Genomic DNA, 20,226 nt, shown 5'->3' on the forward strand with positions numbered 1-20,226 from the left:
GTACTTACAGCCCAACCTGCCCTGTGTGGACAACATGGCTTTTGACATGGATCGGATGTCCCGCAGTCAGACTTCCAGCCAGAGGACAGCACTGGTGGACTTGTCCTCTGAGACCAGCATTAGTCTGGAGCCCCTACGTCACTCCAGTTCTTCCCAGCTTCCCTCCGACGAAGAGCTCATCCCTCGCTCCGGAGAGATCAACATTGCTGTCACTAGTAAGAGCAGGGCTTATTTTTTTTTTGTCTCTCTTATTCTATCTGGATATTCTTTAAAGGTGAAGTGTGTCATTTCTGAACCACCAAACTGAATTGGAAATATTGTCTTCAAACAGGCTTATGTTTTTTTTCTGCCTGCTAAACTGGGATATTAGACAGTATTTTGATGTTGAAAAAAGTCACACACTTCGTCTTTGAGTTTCTCCATCACCTTTATTTGCTCACCTCTGTCCCACTTTCTTCTTAATTTCCTCCCCAGCGGGGGGTATGCTTTCCTTACTGTAGTGCACTGACTGCATCACTCCACCTGTTGTTCAGGGACATCTGTGTGCTGTGACTTATCTGCTACTGAGGCTGAGCTCAGTGATGTGAGCAGGTGTCTGTGCTCAATCACAGTGTGTCCTGCCCTTTACTGCAATAAATATTTTGTACTAGACTTTTTAAGTCACTGCATGTATGTCATGGCACACTGTGGTCTCTCTTTTCTCACATGCAAAATAAAAATAAAATAAAAATAATACATTTTATATATATATATATATATATATATATATATATATATATATATATATATATATAAATGTATTATTTTTTATTTTATTTTTATTTTATATATATTAAACTATAGAAAATATAGAAACTTCCCTTTGACTTAAGGTAGGCTTATTTTATTTCATAAAATGTTATTTTATTTTATAAATATATTAAAAAATATATTATTTTTTAAATATAATTTTCATAGTACTAAGTTTATTTTGTATATTAAAAATATATATTATCTTGTATTAATCTTTGTACAATTTTTTTTTTTTTTTTTAAGAATTCTAAGCATTTTATTTGACTCTGATGGAAATCTCTGCCACACGTTTGTTTTTTATGCTAAGATACTTGCATTTCAATTTTACATAAATGCATGGTTTATCCAGGTGATAGGATGCACCATTTTTTCTAACAGCCACTGCTGGTTTGCTCCTTGTATCTCTTTTATCTGTCATTGTTGTGGCTGTATGTAAAGTGATTGAAATGTTCATTCCATGCAGTTTGTTTCAAAACAATATTTGAAAATTGATATTGACTGGTAAATTTCTAAGTTTAATTGTTTAATTGTCTCTACTACACCTCTAGTAACAACCTTTGACATTCACCAACAACAAAATATGAATCTGGTGGCATCATATTCAATCCTCATATTCCATATTATATATTTTCCTCTCATCTTTTCTTGCATATTAATAAGTTTAAGATACATTTAGAAAGATATCAGACACAATCCACTCCAGCATCTCCATCTAATTTTCACTTTATTTATTATCTATTTATTTTATTTTATTTATTTATTTATTTAAATTTGGAGTGGTTATTTCTCCTCTTACCTGGAATTGAATCATATCTAGTTTTTGAAGTCAGCATCTATGTAATTAGACTCTCCTCAAACCTATGACTCAACTTTGCTCAAGCTGGCTTTAAATAACAGACAACCTCTCATTTGCCTACTCTCTGAAGTTATTTTAGTTATTTAGGTTATATAGAGCAGTAACACACATCATGTTGAGTGCATTGGAACAAAACTTAAGAACAGAAAACTGCAAACAAGTCAAATAAGTAAATGCTCAAGGAACTCAACACCTTTGTTGTAGAAACAGATGTAAGGTAATTACTTGTTTGTAGGATAATTTATTATTTACCAACCATTTGTCCTGGTGCTCTGTCTTTAAAAATATTATGTTCAGCAATTTTAACCCCACCTGTTGGCCTGTGTTTGTATTGTAGTGATTAATTATGTTAAAGAACCCCAAGCAGGTGTATCAGCTTGAACAGCTCTGCAATTTATTCATGGTTTTACAGAAGGTTTTTGGTTGTTTCTGAAATCGTAGTTGCCTCTAAATTCTGTAAAAAAAAAAAAAAAACATCTATATGGAATACTCAGCTGCTGATGCATCTTCTAATGAAATGTTCTTCTTAGCAGATCCAAAATCCTCTCTGCTTTGTAAATATCTGGCTAAACCAGCACTAAGTGTCATGTGCTCTGAATGTGCTTTGTTCAGTTTCGCTCTCGTGTTTTAATCTGTCTTGTTTGCAATCGTCGCTTGCCTGTGGTTTCCTCTCCTGTTCCATGGATTAGAGAAGTGCTCCTCTTTTCTTCACGTCTTCACCTGTCACCAGTTTCCTCTTCTCTTCGGCTCTCTGTCGAGATGATACCCTGGCCCCGCCCTCAACAGAAAATGACCCCTCCCCCTTTTACTCTGTCAACAGAAGAGTGGTTTATTGTTGCCAGCTTCGGCATCCTCTCTGCTCTCACACTTTGCTACATGATCATAAGAGCCACTGCCAGCACCCCCACCTATGAGTGAGTATTTTCAGAATGTCACTAAAAACATCAACAGTGAGTTAGTTCTGACTTCACAGGATGATTTGTCACATTAGTGTACTACTACTACATTAATGTACAAATTTTTTACAAGTAAATATAAAGTGTCATAGTATTATGTAGCTGTAATATGAATCTTTAAATGAGTTTGATCAAAGAATTATTATCAGTTTATTTAGATACATTTTATATTTAAACAAACTAGTGTTGCTTCAGTGTCATTAAGATATTAGTACAGTTTGAATTTGTATTTTATATTTTCCATTTTAATCTAGATTTTAGTTAAAAAAAACAATACTACAGAAAAAAGGAATACGTGTCCACAATTAATAACTTTTGTATGTTGAGTTTTCTATTATTACCATGTACTTCAAAACAGTGCTTGTTAAATGTTTTTAATTTTCTTTTTTGTCTTTTACAGACTGAAGTTGGAATGAAGATTTTTTTTTTCTTTTGTGGTATCCTGATTTCTGAAGTTGCAGACTTCACTTCACATCCGTTTCTTGCACATGCATTGTTAGTGTTAATAGAGCTAAATTTCAACTCTGTAGACATGAGCACATTCAGAGCTTTTCAATGAGTGATATTGCTAATGAACTTCTTGTTTTACTCAATTGCTGTAATTAATAAGCCCTTTTTTGTTTTTATTTTAGATGAATAGTGTTTGCATATGTTAAATGTTTTTTAAATTTGTATTTTTTTTTATCATTGATTGTCATGTGAATTGAATTTTTAAAGACATCTTTGTGTGTATTAAAATTGCTTTGTGCAAAAATCTTTGTTGTGCTTTTTAGTAAGTTAGTAGTTACTAGTACTTCTTGTATTCCTTGATACTCTTTTGATGATTTTTGTCTTTCTCAGTTTACCATGGTGAGACTCCTGAATCTAATTTTTACATTCGGACCAGGAACCTCCATCATGTCACATGTATACTAGACAATATTGATTTACTGTGGCATATAATATATCTACAGTTGAATTCAATAGTGCCTTACAATAACTCAAGCCAAGAGCACTAAACATAGTGTAACACATCTATGAGGACAGATTGAGTTTTGTATCAGCCTAACATTTAATGCATGGGCATAGGGATTGTATAACTTGAGGTCAGAGCCATTCGGCTCCAGCAGAGTTTAGTTGGAAACATAAAAAAAATAATTAAATAAATAAACAACACATGACCAAGCTAACTAAATGGAGTGAAGCATACAGTATTTTGCTGTACTGTAGTATAATATACATTATTAAGCTGTTATCTTTGAGTCTATAGTCATATGATTACAAGTTAGCACAGCATTTTTAGGATAAAATATCCAGCTCATTTTGTAAATCAATAATTTTTTTTATTCATTTCATTATTTTATTTATTTATTTACCCATCTGTGGGTTACATTGTTTGACATACATACTGTGTGTATAATTAAATATTTTAATAACAGACAATTATATGGAGCAGTGCATCCACATATTTGTCGTAACAGTCTGCAGCTCATGCAGTTCAGTATTTGCTTCCTAATCTAGTCTGTCTATACTAGACATAATATAAATAAAATAGAAAATGTAGCTCTATAACTTATACATAAAATCTACTTAAACATTGTGTTGTTGAAAAAGCTTTACCTAATTTGGTTTTACATTTTAAAAATTGTCAGTAAATGTTATTATGCTATATTATCACCAAATGTCTTCGGGTTATTTTATTTTTTTATTTTTTAACTGATTAGCCACAGGCCTCACTGCTCTCTGCTTACGCACCACATTATTTAAGTCTAATTTTGGAGAAGTTTGTAAGCAATTTTTGTAGGCAGTGATTTTTGGCCAGGAGCTACACAAGTGTAAAAAGGCGGGGACTAATAATAAAAACTAAAGAAATAATCAAAAGTTTTTGGGAAGTTGTACCGTGTGTGAGCAAAGTCAGTATGTTTTAGACCAATGCATTTAATTATCATTTTCGAGTAAATTAATCTGGTAAAAATGGCAACATTAGAGTTAAATCAAGGAGTTGTGTATTCACAAATCACCCAAACAACAACAACAAAAAAAAATCAGATTTCCGCTGAGAAGCTTGATGGTAATTGATCTGGTGTCAAGGAACTAATAAGTGCTGATTACATGTAAACGACTGACATTGATTTTGTGCTGAGATGAAATGTCAGATTTGAGCACAACCTTTATGGAGGAGGTAAATAAGTCTTTTCAGTCAGCAGGAGCTGCATCTTGAGTAGTTTAACATTCAGAAGAATCATTCTTTCTTTCATCTTTCTCATTTTCTTTCTATCCCCCTGTTGTACACAAAAACTGAGCATTATCACAAATGTACAGATGGCTTTTATGTCTTGCTCTAACCCCATAATTTTTGTTGTTTGTCTGTTTAGGTGGTCATTTCTTCAACCGTAATTCTGTGTCTCCGCGCAGCGTAGTCTGTGAGATGGAGCTTCCAGACATCCAGGCGTCGCTGGACATGTACGACGACAACAAATCCTGAGGACACGCACCTCCTCCACCTCCAGCCCATTCCTCCATCATCCTCTCCCCGACCCCAGACTGTGGGGAACAACCTTTATGAGTGTGAAATGGAGTATTGACATTGAGCACACTGACTCTGGCGATAAACTCTACCACTGTAGAATGATCGGTCGCCTCAAGTGGATGTGATTGGACTATTGCACCATCATCAGCCTCCTTACACTTTTACACTTATTTTTTTTTCTCTTACTTGTTGAAAGACTATCTTTTCACAGATGGCTGTGGGAAGTACCTCTTAGTTCATTTTTCTGGTATCCTCGGTTAGCCACAAATGTTGTCAACTGTTGTCTCATGTATGTCATTTGCTGACCGTTTTTGTTCCCATGCTTAATATTGTTCCAGCTGGGGAGAACTCTCTCATGGACAGTCGTAAAAGCAGGATTGGAAACTGAGCCTTTATAGAAGAGCTGTCTGCTTTTGTAGCTAAACAAGATGCATAGGAACTCGTCCTTCATATGCTGAAATGCTGCAGCTTCACGTTTAGTGCTGGCCCATTAGCACTCGAAAATCCTTGACAAATCACCATTACTTCCTTGTAGAAATACACAGTATTTCTCTGTACATAGAACGAAAATGTTTTAAACAAGTATTTAAAGAAAATCCTATGGAGTCCTTACAGCGAATACTAATCAATTCCAAACAAGGGGACCTAACATATATATATATATATCTCTCTCTCAAGTGGCCTCTTAGCACAGTTTGTCTTTCCTGGATCTTGTCTGTGCACAAGAGTGTCTCTTTTGTGTTCTCGTTTTCATAACCAGTTTTTGGGGGATGGCATTGTGACCATACTGGCCTGCACTCACAGAGATCTTTGTGCTGATCCTGCATCAGTTTTGTTTTATGTCATATGGAGTTGCATTCAGGACAGGGCAGAGCTCTACTCCGTGAATAAAGGCTCTGCTTTATGTGGGTCATGATATGGGCTACCTATGTTACATACTGCCTCAGCATTAAACTTGTCATAATTGCCTATACTGCTTTCTTTCTTTGGGTGAGGTTTAAAATTAACACAAATAACGCAAATCAGTGTTATATTATTTTTATTTATATACCATTATAATAATTTAGATTTTGAAGTAGCTTTTAATTTTATATTTTCAGTTTTATTTTTAGTTTCAGCTTTAGTAAATTTGTTTTTGTCCGATTTTCAAATTAATATATACATATATCTATATAGCTTTATTTTTATTTCTTTTTAGTACATCAGCTTTAATTTATTTAATTTAGTTACTTTCCAAGGAAACATTTTTATATTTCATTTTATTTCAGCTTGATTTCAATAAATGAAAAGGTAGTTTTATATTTACTTAACAATAACAACACTGACATTGATGGATGGGATGGATAAATAAGCTTTATTGGGGCTATTTAAGCTCAGGTCTGGAATCTGCGTCCTGTCATGCCCAGTGGCATCGGCCACTTTAGAGTACAAAGGAGTTAACAAAAAAAACCCAAACAAAAGAAAAATGAGAGCAAATTGGAATTTTATTTAGTAAAACTTATGATCAAATATGATTAAGTAATGATTTAAATATTTTTGTAAAATTAACTTTTATTATATATATTTTTTTATTATTATTAATAATATTATAAATATATAGGGCTGGTGAAAATATGACAGCAAAAATAAAACAAGTCCTTATATTAAATGTTACTAAATTACTATAATAATTACAGTTTAATATAATTATAAGCAGCTTATAAGTGTAGTAGATGTAGGTTTTTTTATGCACTCCTATACTTTTGTAATATCTGAGTTCACATGGGCACCAATAAGTGTGACCTTTAGTTTCTTGGAAAGCCTTAATTGCTTTCGAATGTAATTCAAAGCTATTGTATTAATTTCATTTCGTTCAGTTTAGCGTGTATATAGCCTTTTCTTCTGCGATTCCTCTGTGCTTTATTTTCACATTTGAACCCGCGCTCTCAAGCAATGCTTTCATCCGCCGTGAGAGGGCGACAGAGCGCTCTGATCATCTGCAGGAAATAACCGAGAGCACACATGAAAAGTGCTCAAGTGTACGCTACAGCAGGATTAACTGAACGTTTACTAATGACTTAACGTTAAATGTTTACTTAAATGGCGTTAACTTTAACGTTAGTTGTTTTGATAATTTACCATGAACTGCTCACGAGATCCAACAGCGTCGAACTACTAAGCAGGAAATATCTGACGGACGGAGAACGATTGAAGACTTTTCAGCAAGGAAATGAAAACAACGAACTCTATCAGAGACGGATAAATTTTCAGGTGCATTTAGTAGAGTAACACTAATTTCTCACATACTACAGCATTAAAAAATAATCATAAGAACTCAATCCCTGCGGCTGATAAGTGACAATGGATGCGTCTCAAAATCTAGTGAACTGCCTGAAACTTAACTAGATACTGTAGCAATTTTAGTCATCATAGATGAGCTCACGCACACAACTAGTTTAATGCGCCTTAGATACCTAGAAACGCTGTCTAGGTAGGCAGGTTACTTGGTTTTGAGAGGCAGCCAATAACTAGGTGATTTTAATGTATTTAAATATTACAATTATAAAGTAAATCTACAGTTACTAACCCTGTCTCAATAAAAAAAAAAAAACACGAGTTTCACGGAACACACACACAAAATATATGCAATGCCAGTAATATGGAGACAGATTAGTCTCAAATATAATTCACGCAAAAAACACGATTCACACATGCGTAGACAATTTCACATGCATGAAACCTAATTCACGTACACACAAAAAAAATTCACGTGCGTGAAAAAAAATTTATATTCACAAAAAGCAATTCACATGCGCAAAATAAAATTACATATTCATAAAATACATTTCACAAATGCAAAACACAATTCGTAGATATACAACTGTGCACAAAAACCTTTGAATGTTTAAAATGTACGAGTGTCTGAATGTACAAATCGTCATTTACTACGAATCAACTCGGATTTGTGTGTGTGTGTTTTTGAGACTTTCCTGGCAGAGCTCTCTTCCCACGTGGGTCTGTCGTACTCTTTAGCCAATCAGATGCGAGCTTACCATTCAACCAATCATATCATAAGCCACTGAGAGTGCATTCAAGGAGCACGATTCTGCGCACCTTTTGCGCAATATGGATTAATTAGAACGGAAATTAAGCCTTTACATCAGTAATCCCATAGATAGTAAAAGAAATGGACACAGCGACCCAATTGGAACTCAATTAAGACAAGTGAAGCCCATTTTTAGCGATTTTTAGCACTTCCGTTTCTGACGCGCAGACTCAAACTAAGCTTGATGACGTCAGCAACCTGTCTGACAGATGTAAATCTTCTAGTAGCTGTGAGTGCAAACTGCCATCGTTAATCTTGCAGAGACGGCGAGCTTGAGCGGGGAGTTCTTTGGCCTGAGTGAGCAGGAGTAAGTATTCTGATTAATTATTTTGTATAGTATTTTAAAATGTAACGCCAGGGCTTCTATGGGCTTCTCTCTTGACGTCTCCCCCGATTGCCTGCGAGCTTCTGAATGCACTCTCGGTGGCTTATGATATGATTGGTTGAATGGTAAGCTCGCATCTGATTGGCTAAAGAGTACGACAGACCCACGTGGGAAGAGAGCTCTGCCAGGAAAGTCTCAAAAACACACACACACAAATCCGAGTGGATTCGTAGTAAATGACGATTCGTACATTCAGACACTCGTACATTTTAAACATTCAAAGGTTTTTGTGTACAGTTGTATATCTACGAATTGTGTTTTGCATTTGTGAAATGTATTTTATGAATATGTAATTTTATTTTGCGCATGTGAATTGCTTTTTGTGAATATATATATTTTTTCACGCACGTGAATTTTTTTTGTGTGTACGTGAATTAGGTTTCATGTATGTGAAATTGTTTACGCATGTGTGAATCGTGTTTTTTGCGTGAATTATATTTGAGACTAATCTGTCTCTATACAGTAATGCCATTAGTTTCTGTCATGTGATATGACATATTTCCTCGTGATTAACATACTGCATCACCTGTTGCGCAAGGTGTCTGTGGTCATGTCTTGTTTTGCCTGATTGTAGAGTTCACTCAAGAGACAAGCCTATCTGAATTCAGCACTGAAGAAATCAAACCACTCTGCCCGTTATGGCATCAACCAGTTCTCAGACTTATCTCCACAACAATTCAAAGGTGACTATATGCAGGTTATGGATGCTTACAGATAAATGCATTTCGTTTGATGGCAACTAACATTTCTCTTTTTTTTTTTCTCAGAGCTATATCTCACAGCCCTGGCTGAGACGGCTCCAAACTTTGACCCCTCTAGGTCTGGAATTCAAGTTAAGATGAATTATCCACTTAAGTTTGATTGGAGGGACCATGGAGTGGTCGGACCAGTCCGAAACCAGGAGTCGGTAGGGTGTAGATGTTAAGATTAGGCTTTAGATCTGAACTTTTTCCCACTCATGCAAATACTCTTACTATGCAAATCTTACTATGTATAATAGATAGGTTTGCACTGCATTTCTTCTTGCTCTTTTGTGTAGTGTGGAGGATGCTGGGCCTTCAGTGTGGTGGAGGCCATTGAAACAGTATCTGCTAAAGATGGTGGAAAACTGCAGCAGCTCAGTGTGCAGCAGGTTATAGACTGCTCTTATGAAAACAAGGGCTGCAGTGGCGGCTCTCCTGTTAGAACTCTGGATTGGCTCGCACAGGTGCTGTCATCTGCTTTCTCCTTTTCTCATGATGATATAACTAATAATTGGAATAAGATCTTACAATATTACTATTTTTACTGCAATTTTGATGAATAAATCTTACTGACCTCAAACTTTTGAGTGATTGGATAACATAGTTTGTACAGGTTATTATTTTCCTATTGTTATTATTTTCATATTCCCTAAATTTTGCAAACAAAAACACATTAAAAAGCAGTAATTAAGCTGGTCTGATCAGCGATTTTGTATTGTGAAGTGCACATTCTAAGCTTTTAAATGACACTTGTTTTTTGGAACAAGCTTTTTAATTAGCATTTTAATTAGGGTTTTAATTAATTAGCTAGCTGCACCAGTTCTGAGAGACTTGAACTGAAAGTGAAGTTGTCTGTGCAAGCCACAACAGGCTGCTGATTAAAGGTGTATGTCATCCTGGAAATCCCATAATTGGCACATTCTAATATCCTGTTCAATATATATCTTTTTTATTTCAGACCAAACTAAAGTTAGTAAATGAGGCGGATTATCCCTTCAAAGACAAGGCTGGGATCTGCCAGTACTTTCCTCAGTCTCACTCTGGAGTGGCAGTGAGGAATTACTCAGCTTATGACTTCAGGTAATCAGATGGCTTGAGCTTTACATCAACAGCCTGCTGTGCAGCGTAGACCTCAAGTACTGTTACAAGTCAAGGCTGAAGTTTGTCAGGTTGTGGGCCAGCATTTTATGTTTACTCATCTGTTCTTGTCAACTCTGTTTGCAACTCAGGGTCAGGTGCTGAACGGCCACTGACTGTACACTCACAAAGCTCACGTACCACTGGGCCAATACTGAATGCGCTTCTCACGTGTTTCGTTGTCCTACATTTGTGCCAAATGTCACTGTGTCTCACATACGTGTTCTTATTGAGATGAGACAAGATTTCGGTCCTAACCAACTGGGATTGATATGTTGTTGTAGTGGACAGGAAGAGGTGATGATGAGTGTGCTGGTGGAGGCGGGGCCTCTTGTTGTCATTGTGGATGCCATCAGCTGGCAGGATTACCTGGGCGGCATCATACAGCACCACTGCTCCAGCCACAACGCCAACCATGCTGTACTGATCACTGGTTATGATACCACAGGTACACACACACACAGACACGGGCGGTTAAACACTCTTTACTTGTGCCTCAGAGCATATAAAGGTTCAAAGCGCTGGCCTTCACGGATTACGTCCTGTCAAGGGCACAAAATTGAGCAGACACTGGCAAACACTGGCTGTGCGCCAACATCCCAGAAAACAGCCTGATGCATCCGCACTATAATCAGCCAGCTGTCCACAGCATTTATCCTCTCCGATGATTTGTTTTCTCTTGTTTGTTTACTAGTTTGAATTAAGTACTTTCAGTGTAAAGTAGAGAAATTGATGCTCCGTGTCATGCCAAAACTGTTATTGCAAGAATTATTAATCATTTTGTACCGTTATAAGTGTACACTATGTAGTACGACTTGTTATTAATCATTTCCCATCTGGGATATATTTTCAATATGTCTTATTTATCACAGGGGAAGTGCCATATTGGATAGTACGCAATTCATGGGGGACATCATGGGGTGACAATGGATATGCTTACATAAAAATAGGGAACGACATGTGTGGTAAGTTTATGTAGTGACCAACTACTAATGTTTTTTTACCTTGTTAACACTCACAGTATCACAGACAAGTGATGCACAATGCATTCTGCTGCTTTGAGGCATTGTGTGCATTCATAAATATTCATGAAATGTTTGGATATTGGCATACATTCAATAATGTTTGCAATGTGAAAATCAAATCATAAATGCCTAGTCGATCATGTTTTATTTCATATCAGATCATTTGGAAGTCATGTAGTGAGGTGATTGTGAGGTTGTGATCTTGTTAGTCAATCACTTTTGATGACTTTACGCAATGTCAGATGACAATCAACAGCCTCTGTTTTTCTTTTCCCAGGCATTGTGGACAATGTTGCTGCTGTTTTTGTGTAATTGTCGATAATCTTTGTACTTCTGTGAAAAGGCTGTGGCAGATCGACATTTTAAAATATCACCCTAAAGATGGAAATTCTCCAGTATAGCTGATGAGAAATGTAAAAATTCTCACGGGGATGCAGATAACAAATCCTGTTGCCTCTCGATTGCAAAGCAAGTACGCTGTTATTTGAGCTAATACACCACATTCCTAATCCCAGCAACTCTAGCCCAAAATAATCAGAGTCAGAGCCGGATTTCATTTTAGTTATGCAACACACACCAGCTAGATTCATCAATAAGAATGTTTTAATCTTCAGAAAACATTGTTAGTGTATATATAAGTGCACAACTGAAGACTTATTGTTTTGTGACATTGCACTGATATAGGACACACAAGTGAACTTGTCTGCAAAAATGTGAAAATATTATTATATGTAAATACTAATTACAGCCTTAAAGAGTTTTGAAAGAAAAAGTGCTTATTACTAAAGTATGTGCAAGATATTTCGAATGATCTGCTTTTAGAAACACTTGTAACTACAAAGCTTACTTTTTATTCTGTTTAACATTTTAAGAATAATCTGAAATGTTTACTTATAGTTTATAAACTCCATTCTATCCAAGTTTACATTTTGACCAAAAACGTGGTCTGTTTTTTCCCCCCAAATAAACAAGAAGTTTCTCTATATCTGTATTTGTGTATATTGTATTTACAAAATAGAAATTGGTTAATTAAACATGTTATAATATTACATTATATTGACAGTATATACACAAGTTCATCAACAGCTTCACTGATGTAGATATTTTGTTGACGCTGTTGTTAAATGGACTTATATTCTGGAACATCTGTAAAATCAGCACAGCTTTGTAGCCTGGCATTCAGCCATTTAAAATAATATGGTGACATAAATCTTGGGAAAGGTGGACTTTTTTTCTTCTTCTTCTGTACTCTGCAAACGCTGTCCATCCTTTTCTCATCCCTCCATCTGTTTAGTCTGAGTCATCGCTGCTGCTGCTGCAGTAGGAGCTGTCGCAGCATTCGGCCATGTACAGGAAGGTGTGCTCACTCGGGTCCAGCTTGGGAACCCACTCCCTCGGAACCAAGAAGGTGGCCAGGTTAAACAGATCCACAAACACCTTGTAGCGATCACTGGCAAAACATCCATAAGGCTTATCAAGACATTCGAGTGGTTCGCGTTTAGGAGATGGTTTGCATATTTCTGGCAATTCACATTCACATTCATTTTCCAGCATTGTGTTTCTCATGGAAGACTCCAGCAGATGCAGAGTGTTTCATCTGAAGACCTACCTGACAGTGGAGCGCAGGTACTGATAGCCTGATGAGCCACCTGTGCCGTCTTTACTGCCAATCATTCTGTGCACCATACACACATGGTTGTCTAGGGGAAAATTCCAGTATAAATTATGCAGGAAGTAAAATAAAATTGTTATTGATATGCAAAAGAAAATCTGTTGTTCTCTTTTATTCAGGGTTGACATTCCTAATAGGCTTTGCCCTACAGGGCGGTTTAGGTCAGGTTTATTTGCTGTTTTGATGCTTTATGTTTTCAGTGATATCACATACATCTCCATTTTGTCACGAGGGTGTCGATGTCCATCAGAGACGTCAGGAGCTGGAAAGGAACCTGAAATCGAGGCTCCTCCCTGAAAGCAGATGGCAATAATTGACTTATATTATATAGAGTTTTTTTTTTTCTTTTTCATCAAGCTATAAATAAATATGTACAGTGGTGTTCTTTGAAGTACCTTTGAGTATCATGTAAATACTGTATATGAATATGTCCAGTATTATTCAGTACCATGACATACTGAATATTAAGTCCTATGATATTACATCTGATACTGCATCTCATTTTCTAAATTATTATATATAGAATGATTTCTCAAGGATCATGTAATGCTGAAGTTGGAGTAATGACTGCTTTAAATTCAGCTTTGCAATCACAGGATAATAAATATATTACAAATGTAGTAAAATGTTTAAGTTATTTAAAGTTTTAAGAATATTTCATAATATTATTTTTTTTAATAATTTTTTTTTTTCTTTTACTGTATTTTTGGTGAGAGGTGGTAGAAGAGCATCTCTTTACTGATTTTCTGATTAAATTAACAGATAGATGTACCTGTAGAAGTAGATCATCAGTGCTCCTTGCAGTGCTTTATAGGACAGCCTCCTCTGACCTGCATAGACAGAAGCAGATATTCAGATGTTCTAGCTAGTGGATTGTATCTCTGCAGCGTCTCGAGAGGTTTTCTGACCTGTGCTTACTAAGTGATCGTGTCTTTTCTCATCAAAGAGCGATAAGAAAATGTCTCTCTGCTTAATGAGCTCTGTCATCATCTCCTCTTTCATTTCCGAGGCTGGTTTTTGCTATTAAGAGGAAACGAGAGTTATCACTTACAACTTAGATGTGAGAATTGCACAGAATTATTCAGGGATCCTCCACATACCTCTGTTTTTTCCTTTTGTCTCCTGAGCCCCTCAAGAATATTGGTTTCCAGTTTCCCCCAAAAATTGAAGCCGTCTTCCTCCAAGCCAGGCGTTCTCTCCAACCATTGCTGAAAAGTATTGATTGCTTATGAGAAATGTTAATCAGCAGGTTGCAGTCCGCTAGATTAATCCTGACTTGATATATAAATTGGCCATGTAACCTATTCCTCTCTGAATACCAATAACCTGCAATGAAGTCCAGTAAGTTATGGTTCTTTGATTAATACACTATTCATGACTTCACAGCTAATATTTCATCTTATAATGTCATTTCCCTCGGGTTTACCTCCACTAACTGCAGCAGCGTGGGCTCCTGCTCTGAGTGGAGGAGCAGCTCACTCTCCTGGTCACAGAAATTGTCCCGGTAATGCCTTCTGTTGTAGGGGACCCTCTGGTTGTGCGGGACCCCAATCTTATTTTCCAACAGTCGAAACTGCAGACTCTGGAAGCCTGAAGCAGATGAGAGGTATTCCCTGTGCACAAAAAAAAAAAAAAAAAAAACGCAGATCAGTTGAGCTAAATACAATTATGGTAAACACTGCCATTGATTTTGATTTAACAAATTAGTGCCATTCAGTGCTTATTTACTAAGTTACCTATCTCCCGTCTCTTGAGTGTTAGCACATTTCCAACAGCAAGTTTGCCCAAACAATGCTGTTATCCAGGAAATGTAATACTTGTTTTCAGTAGTTGTTTGGCAGTGAGGCATTTTTACAGTATTTGGAATAAAAATAATGAGAATTATATAGACCTTACCTGAAGTCATAGAAGTCTAAGGCAGTCATGGTTTCCAGAACAGCAAACTGGTCAAGCAACAGTCTGAATATCATCACAATCCTGTGGATGCGAGTGTTGACTTTGAGCATGTTTCGCTCGTCACGTACCTGAGAAAATATACAGTACATTTATATTAATTTTCAACAGTCTTTATAATGTCCCTGTCACATGCCGTTTAACTAGAGAAGTATCTTAAACTAGACTGAAGGTGGCAGCCTCATGCTGCAGTGCACATCCTTTCTTTGAACTGAACTATAGCCTACATCATAAAACTGAAGGTTTGGGCTGTTCATCATTGTCCTAATTGCCCCCAAACAATAAATGAACTGAACTGTGTGGCGCTTTGACATGAATCCCAAATATCCTTATAAAATGTGACGTTTTATATATATATATATATATATATATATATATATATATATATATATATATATATATATATATATATATATATATATATATATATATATATATATATATTTATATATAGGAATTATTTTATATTAGTATATTAATATTTTTATGCAACAATGACAAAATAAAGACATTTGTAATGTTAATTCAAATAATATTTTTTTAATTCAAATAATTGCCTTTCTTTTTAACTTTCCATTTATCAAGGAATCCTGAAAAAAAATTATCACAGTTTCCACAGTAATATTACGCAGCCCAACCGTTTTCACTGTTGAATAATAGAAAGAAATGTTGAGCATCAAATTAGCATATTACAATGATTAACACAGAAGACCGTGATAATGACTGCTGAAAATTCAGCTTTGCCATCACAGGAATAAATTGCAATTTAAAATATATTAAAATAGAAAATTATAAATATTTAATTATATTTCACAATATTACATCTTTAGCAAACATACAGTAAGGGACTTGTTCTTCAAAACAAAAAGCATTAAAAAATCTTACCAACCGCAAACTTTTAAATAGTAATGCAGAATAGCACAACATATCAGATAATAACATTAAAATAATTGCCCTGGTTCTGTCTGAGTTATTGAGCTGAGTTGGTGTTTTATTTACAGATATTTATGAAAATCATTCATCATCTCTTTCTAATCTCTTCTTTTGCCCTGTCAGCTTGAACCTTCTTTAGATGCAATATTCTCATTAAAAATGGTCCTTAACAAATTTTTAATAGGTGACTTATTAAATGTTAATTTTATTAGATTGATTAAAAGCAGGTCTATTCAAGTTAGGTGAAAAAAGGGAGCTAAATCTGATTACTACAGCTGTTTTTAACCCCGTAACACAAATCTTCATGTTTGAGACTACTTACATGTCCACTGATGAAGATTTCTCTCACTGAGTCCAGCTCCCACAGAACTTGTTTAAACCACAGTTCATATGCTGCAATACAAGGAATGAGTTAATCATTTCTTCGGGTTACATGTGAAAAGTCATTACATTTCAAGGTTTATGTATTGAGGTGCAGTGCCATTGAACTCCAAGGTTATGAAAGTCATTAGATTTCAGCATGTATTTATTTATGTATTATGTGCATATGGATTATGAGTTTGAGTAAGATTAGGAGTAAGAGTAAGAGGATTTACGGGTGTGGTAGATGCTTGATTGTTGACATTTCATTGTTAAATCAGATACAGAACATGGGTTACATTCAGCATTATGTTAAGTTTTTTGAGTTAGTCGTCTTGCCTATTTTTGGCTGCAGAGAAACTGTCAACAATCAGTGTTATAATTGGAGAAATGGGCTTTTTTTTTTTGTCGTGTTTTGGGAGCGTTCATTGGAGTGAGGCTAAGACTGATTTGCCCGAAGTCTGTTTAGCGTTTGTTTGGCTCACCTTGATGTGTGACGATGAACAGATGTTCATCATGGATCTTGTTTCCCTTCAGCTCACTTTGAAGCACCTGAGATGTCACTATTTTATCCAGCTGTGGGGATGAGAGAACATTTTTGTTTCATGGAAAGCAAGCCAAAAATTCTGACATAACCAAACTTAGTGTGTCTACTTAAAATAGAACATAAAGTTCTATTTTCATAGTTCACAGTTTACCATTAAAATCTGAAATGCATGCATTTTCCAGTGTTAATTTGGCAACTAAGAAAGAATCACATGTGTTCTGGACATACCGATCACAATAAACTTTAGATTCGAGGGCTGCTCACCAATTAATCATGAACTATTTTAGGAGAAGCTATGCTTTATGCTTATTAAAATATATGAAAATATATAATTAATAAGCATGAGCTAATGTGTAGTTTACCTGCAGATAGTCACCATAAATAAGACCTCCTTTGCTGGCCTTGTTAATTCCAGTCTGAGAATCATCATTCTCATCTTCTTTCAGATGCTGCTTACTGGTTGACCTGTATTTATCAAACGCATTAACAAAAAGTATACAAGAAACATTCGTGTATTCAGTGTAGGTTTGTCATCCAACTGTTTTCAGATATGGCAGAGATATGATCCGCTCCATTTTAGGCGGAAATGTGCTTTGAAATTAGCAGTAAATGATCTCAAATATCGAAAAATGTTGAAAGCTTAAAATACATACACAAATTTCTTCTGAAAATATGGGCATCCACTCATGGCTGAAATGTTAATGAGACAAGCCGGATTCTTTTCTTTCCCACCACTTCAAAAAGGCAGTTCTCAAGGATGTTCAGACGTTTTATAATGTGTCCCCCCCGTGCTGATTGACCAATCGCCTCTAGATCCATCCCACCTCCCTTCTGTCCAAGTTCACCCCCGTGGACACCCTGAACTTTGTCTTTTTCTTATCTTAAGTGAAATCGAACTGACACAGGTGAATTGAAACAGAACTTTGACTTCATAACGTTATGAGCAGGGCATTAAATGCAGTGGCTGCTGCAGGTGTACGGGTGTACTACCATGAGCGCTTTGACTGACCTGAGAAACGTTTCCCGCACTGTCCTGGCCACGGGTCTGAAATACACGGGGGCAAATTTGACCAAAATGCCCCTGCACAATTATAATAAATCTATTACGGCTATCGCGAATAAAATGCGGCATTACATCTGCTCAGTGCTAATATCTCATCATATTTCTTTTGACGTGTTTTGTCGGAGCGCATGCACACTGACTGGATTCTGCACTCGCCCAATTCTCTCATAATAAACAAAGTGCAGATGTATGTCGTAAGAGATTAATTTCACAGTGTAGACAGCTTCATTGATTATAACGGCAGGTTGTGTGTGTGTGTTTTCTCAAGAATGCTTAAACTCGTGCTAGGCTCAAAGAACGTAGTAATGTTTTTAATTGTAGCTACTTCATTGCCACTGTTATTCAAACATCGATTAAGTTATAGACCTATAGGCTACATAAAGCGAGCAAATAACTTTTACATTGAATAAATAGTAACTTAAAAGGTTTTTTTTTAGTCCTACATAAAAAAAAAATAAAAAAAATAAATAAAACCTATGTTACCGCGGAGCTGGTTCACCCTCCACATATGAATCATCTGAAGCAGTTTCTTAATCAGTAAAACGAACAAGAACACAGAGACTTAACTGTGCTGGATAAAGTGGAAAGTCAAATACAAACAATTTTATCTATTGATTATTTATATACTACTTGATTATTATTATTTTTTTAAATGAAATGTTTACTTTATTATATTTTTTTTTTTATAGTTTTAGTTAACTGATGTGAAATGTATTTGCAGCTTATTTAGTTTTATTTTATGATATTCTCCTTAATTTTTATGTAGGCACGCTTTTTTTTTTTCTTAAGTGTGCTGCTCTAAATTTGGTTCTGTTGCATAAAATGACAATGTTTGACATTCCATTTATGTCAGTGACCTCTTACACGGTTTTTAACAGACTGCCCATGTGCACAAATAAATGTACCTGCTTACATTGTCCATTGTGCTTCTGTGATGGTTTTAGGTTTTTGAAGATCAGTATCAATGTGCAGTAGTTGCAGGAAGAAAGTTTTGAACAATGCTAGTCAACACAAATGATGAGTCATACATCATTTGAATCATTTACATCTACTTAATCATTTCATAGTGGACTCACGTATGCCTTTATACTTGTAAAAAACTCATATGAGAGAATCTGGTATGATTAAACTGTTTATAGAGGATGTATATTTGATGATCTGTCTGTATTATGTGGTAAATATAGCTGAATTGTGGGTAACAGGTGAACTAGACAGAACAGATTGTGAAAGGTTAGAAGGTTTGGAATGAGAGTCTGGGGATCCAGAGACAGACAGAAGGCTTGTCTTTGTGTGGTAGTGTCTTGTGTCCTTGTAAACACACTGCTCGCTCGGGCATCAGAGTTTGCTAATATTGAGCGGTCTGTGACAGGGATTGTCTTCATACCTTTTGAGAAGAGTTGGCTAATCCATCAAATCTGCCACTCGGGGCATAAGCCTCACAAAAACGGCTGTAGGAGACGATACTACACAGAAATGAGTGACCTTCATAAACCAGTTTTTATTTTGCAGAATCAGTAAAACTGGGTGGGAATAAGCAAAAAATGCTCCAAACGCAGTAAAATAAGTCAACCCATTAGGAAGTGTTTTTGCAAGGACTTGATTGTGCATAAATGTTGTGTTTGAGGGCAGTGTTAATCAGGAGCCGGGGCAGAACAGTAAAGTGCAATCGTGGATTAAACCATAAAACAGAGACCATGGCTAATACGGGTGATCCGGGAAGGTTTTTCCTCAGTGCATTAGCATATCATTAGCATGCACTGCACTGAAACCACACTGGTGTTTTGGTGGCATCATCAGACCTTGCCGCACTCACTCATGCTTAGCAAATATGATAGCAATTTCCTAAAGGAAGTCCATTGCCTATATATATATTTATAAATCCTGTTATTATTAAAATCATTTATGGCACTGTGCATTCCATCATACGGGTTTGTGTATGGGGTTTGCAACGTGTCTCTCTTTCCAGCAGAATATTGCAGTCGTGGGATCCTCAGAAAGCTCCAGGTCAAAAAGGGGCTCTACGTAACGCCTCACTTTAAAAGTACAGCCATGTTATGGGATCTCGTGTTCTACTTTACTCTCTTGATATAGAATTGATCAAGTTCCTGCTGCACTTTTATATGTGGTTACAGGGTGTCAGCAGATATGAACAAGTTCAATTTAAGACTTTTTAATACCACCTTATATGAAACTTACTGTAAGACCAAACC

At 36.0% G+C, this 20,226-nt stretch overlaps 3 protein-coding genes across 4 annotated transcripts in view; 2 read left to right on the plus strand and 1 right to left on the minus strand.

The window, feature by feature from the left end:
- The window catches only part of LOC109094641 (E3 ubiquitin-protein ligase RNF130-like), a 47,604-nt gene extending 41,522 nt beyond the window's left edge, over nucleotides 1-6,082 (plus strand). The window contains exons 8-10 of one of the 2 annotated variants that reach the window (XM_042770172.1): nucleotides 11-215; nucleotides 2,469-2,562; nucleotides 3,005-3,358. In XM_042770172.1, coding sequence (XP_042626106.1) covers nucleotides 11-215; nucleotides 2,469-2,562; nucleotides 3,005-3,020 — 315 coding nt within the window. In that variant the 3' untranslated portion in view covers nucleotides 3,021-3,358. Of the gene's footprint in view, nucleotides 1-10; nucleotides 216-2,468; nucleotides 2,563-3,004; nucleotides 3,359-4,958 lie in introns of those variants that run through there. The other variant, XM_042770173.1, reaches the window with a different exon arrangement.
- A 968-nt stretch (nucleotides 6,083-7,050) lies between these two features.
- On the plus strand, nucleotides 7,051-12,668 carry LOC109094489 (cathepsin O-like). Its single transcript, XM_042770175.1, has 8 exons — nucleotides 7,051-7,363; nucleotides 9,158-9,266; nucleotides 9,351-9,490; nucleotides 9,623-9,790; nucleotides 10,285-10,406; nucleotides 10,748-10,911; nucleotides 11,336-11,428; nucleotides 11,766-12,668. Exons 1-8 carry the CDS (start codon nucleotides 7,193-7,195, stop codon nucleotides 11,798-11,800), a joined length of 1,002 nt encoding a protein of 333 aa, XP_042626109.1. The 5' UTR covers nucleotides 7,051-7,192; the 3' UTR covers nucleotides 11,801-12,668.
- Nucleotides 12,669-12,686: 18 nt separating this feature from the next.
- Nucleotides 12,687-17,761, minus strand: LOC109094640 (tryptophan 2,3-dioxygenase A-like). The gene is made up of 12 exons (XM_042770174.1): nucleotides 17,607-17,761; nucleotides 17,316-17,418; nucleotides 16,892-16,982; nucleotides 16,369-16,439; nucleotides 15,057-15,184; nucleotides 14,587-14,773; nucleotides 14,261-14,368; nucleotides 14,069-14,180; nucleotides 13,933-13,990; nucleotides 13,374-13,453; nucleotides 13,098-13,188; nucleotides 12,687-12,938 (listed from the first exon to the last, which is right to left on the minus strand). The coding sequence occupies exons 1-12, from the start codon at nucleotides 17,639-17,641 to the stop codon at nucleotides 12,779-12,781; spliced, it is 1,224 nt and encodes a 407-aa protein (XP_042626108.1). The 5' UTR covers nucleotides 17,642-17,761; the 3' UTR covers nucleotides 12,687-12,778.
- Nucleotides 17,762-20,226: the final 2,465 nt, after the last annotated feature.

This window comes from Cyprinus carpio, chromosome A14 (assembly GCF_018340385.1).
Source record: "Cyprinus carpio isolate SPL01 chromosome A14, ASM1834038v1, whole genome shotgun sequence".
NCBI lineage: Eukaryota > Metazoa > Chordata > Actinopteri > Cypriniformes > Cyprinidae > Cyprinus > Cyprinus carpio.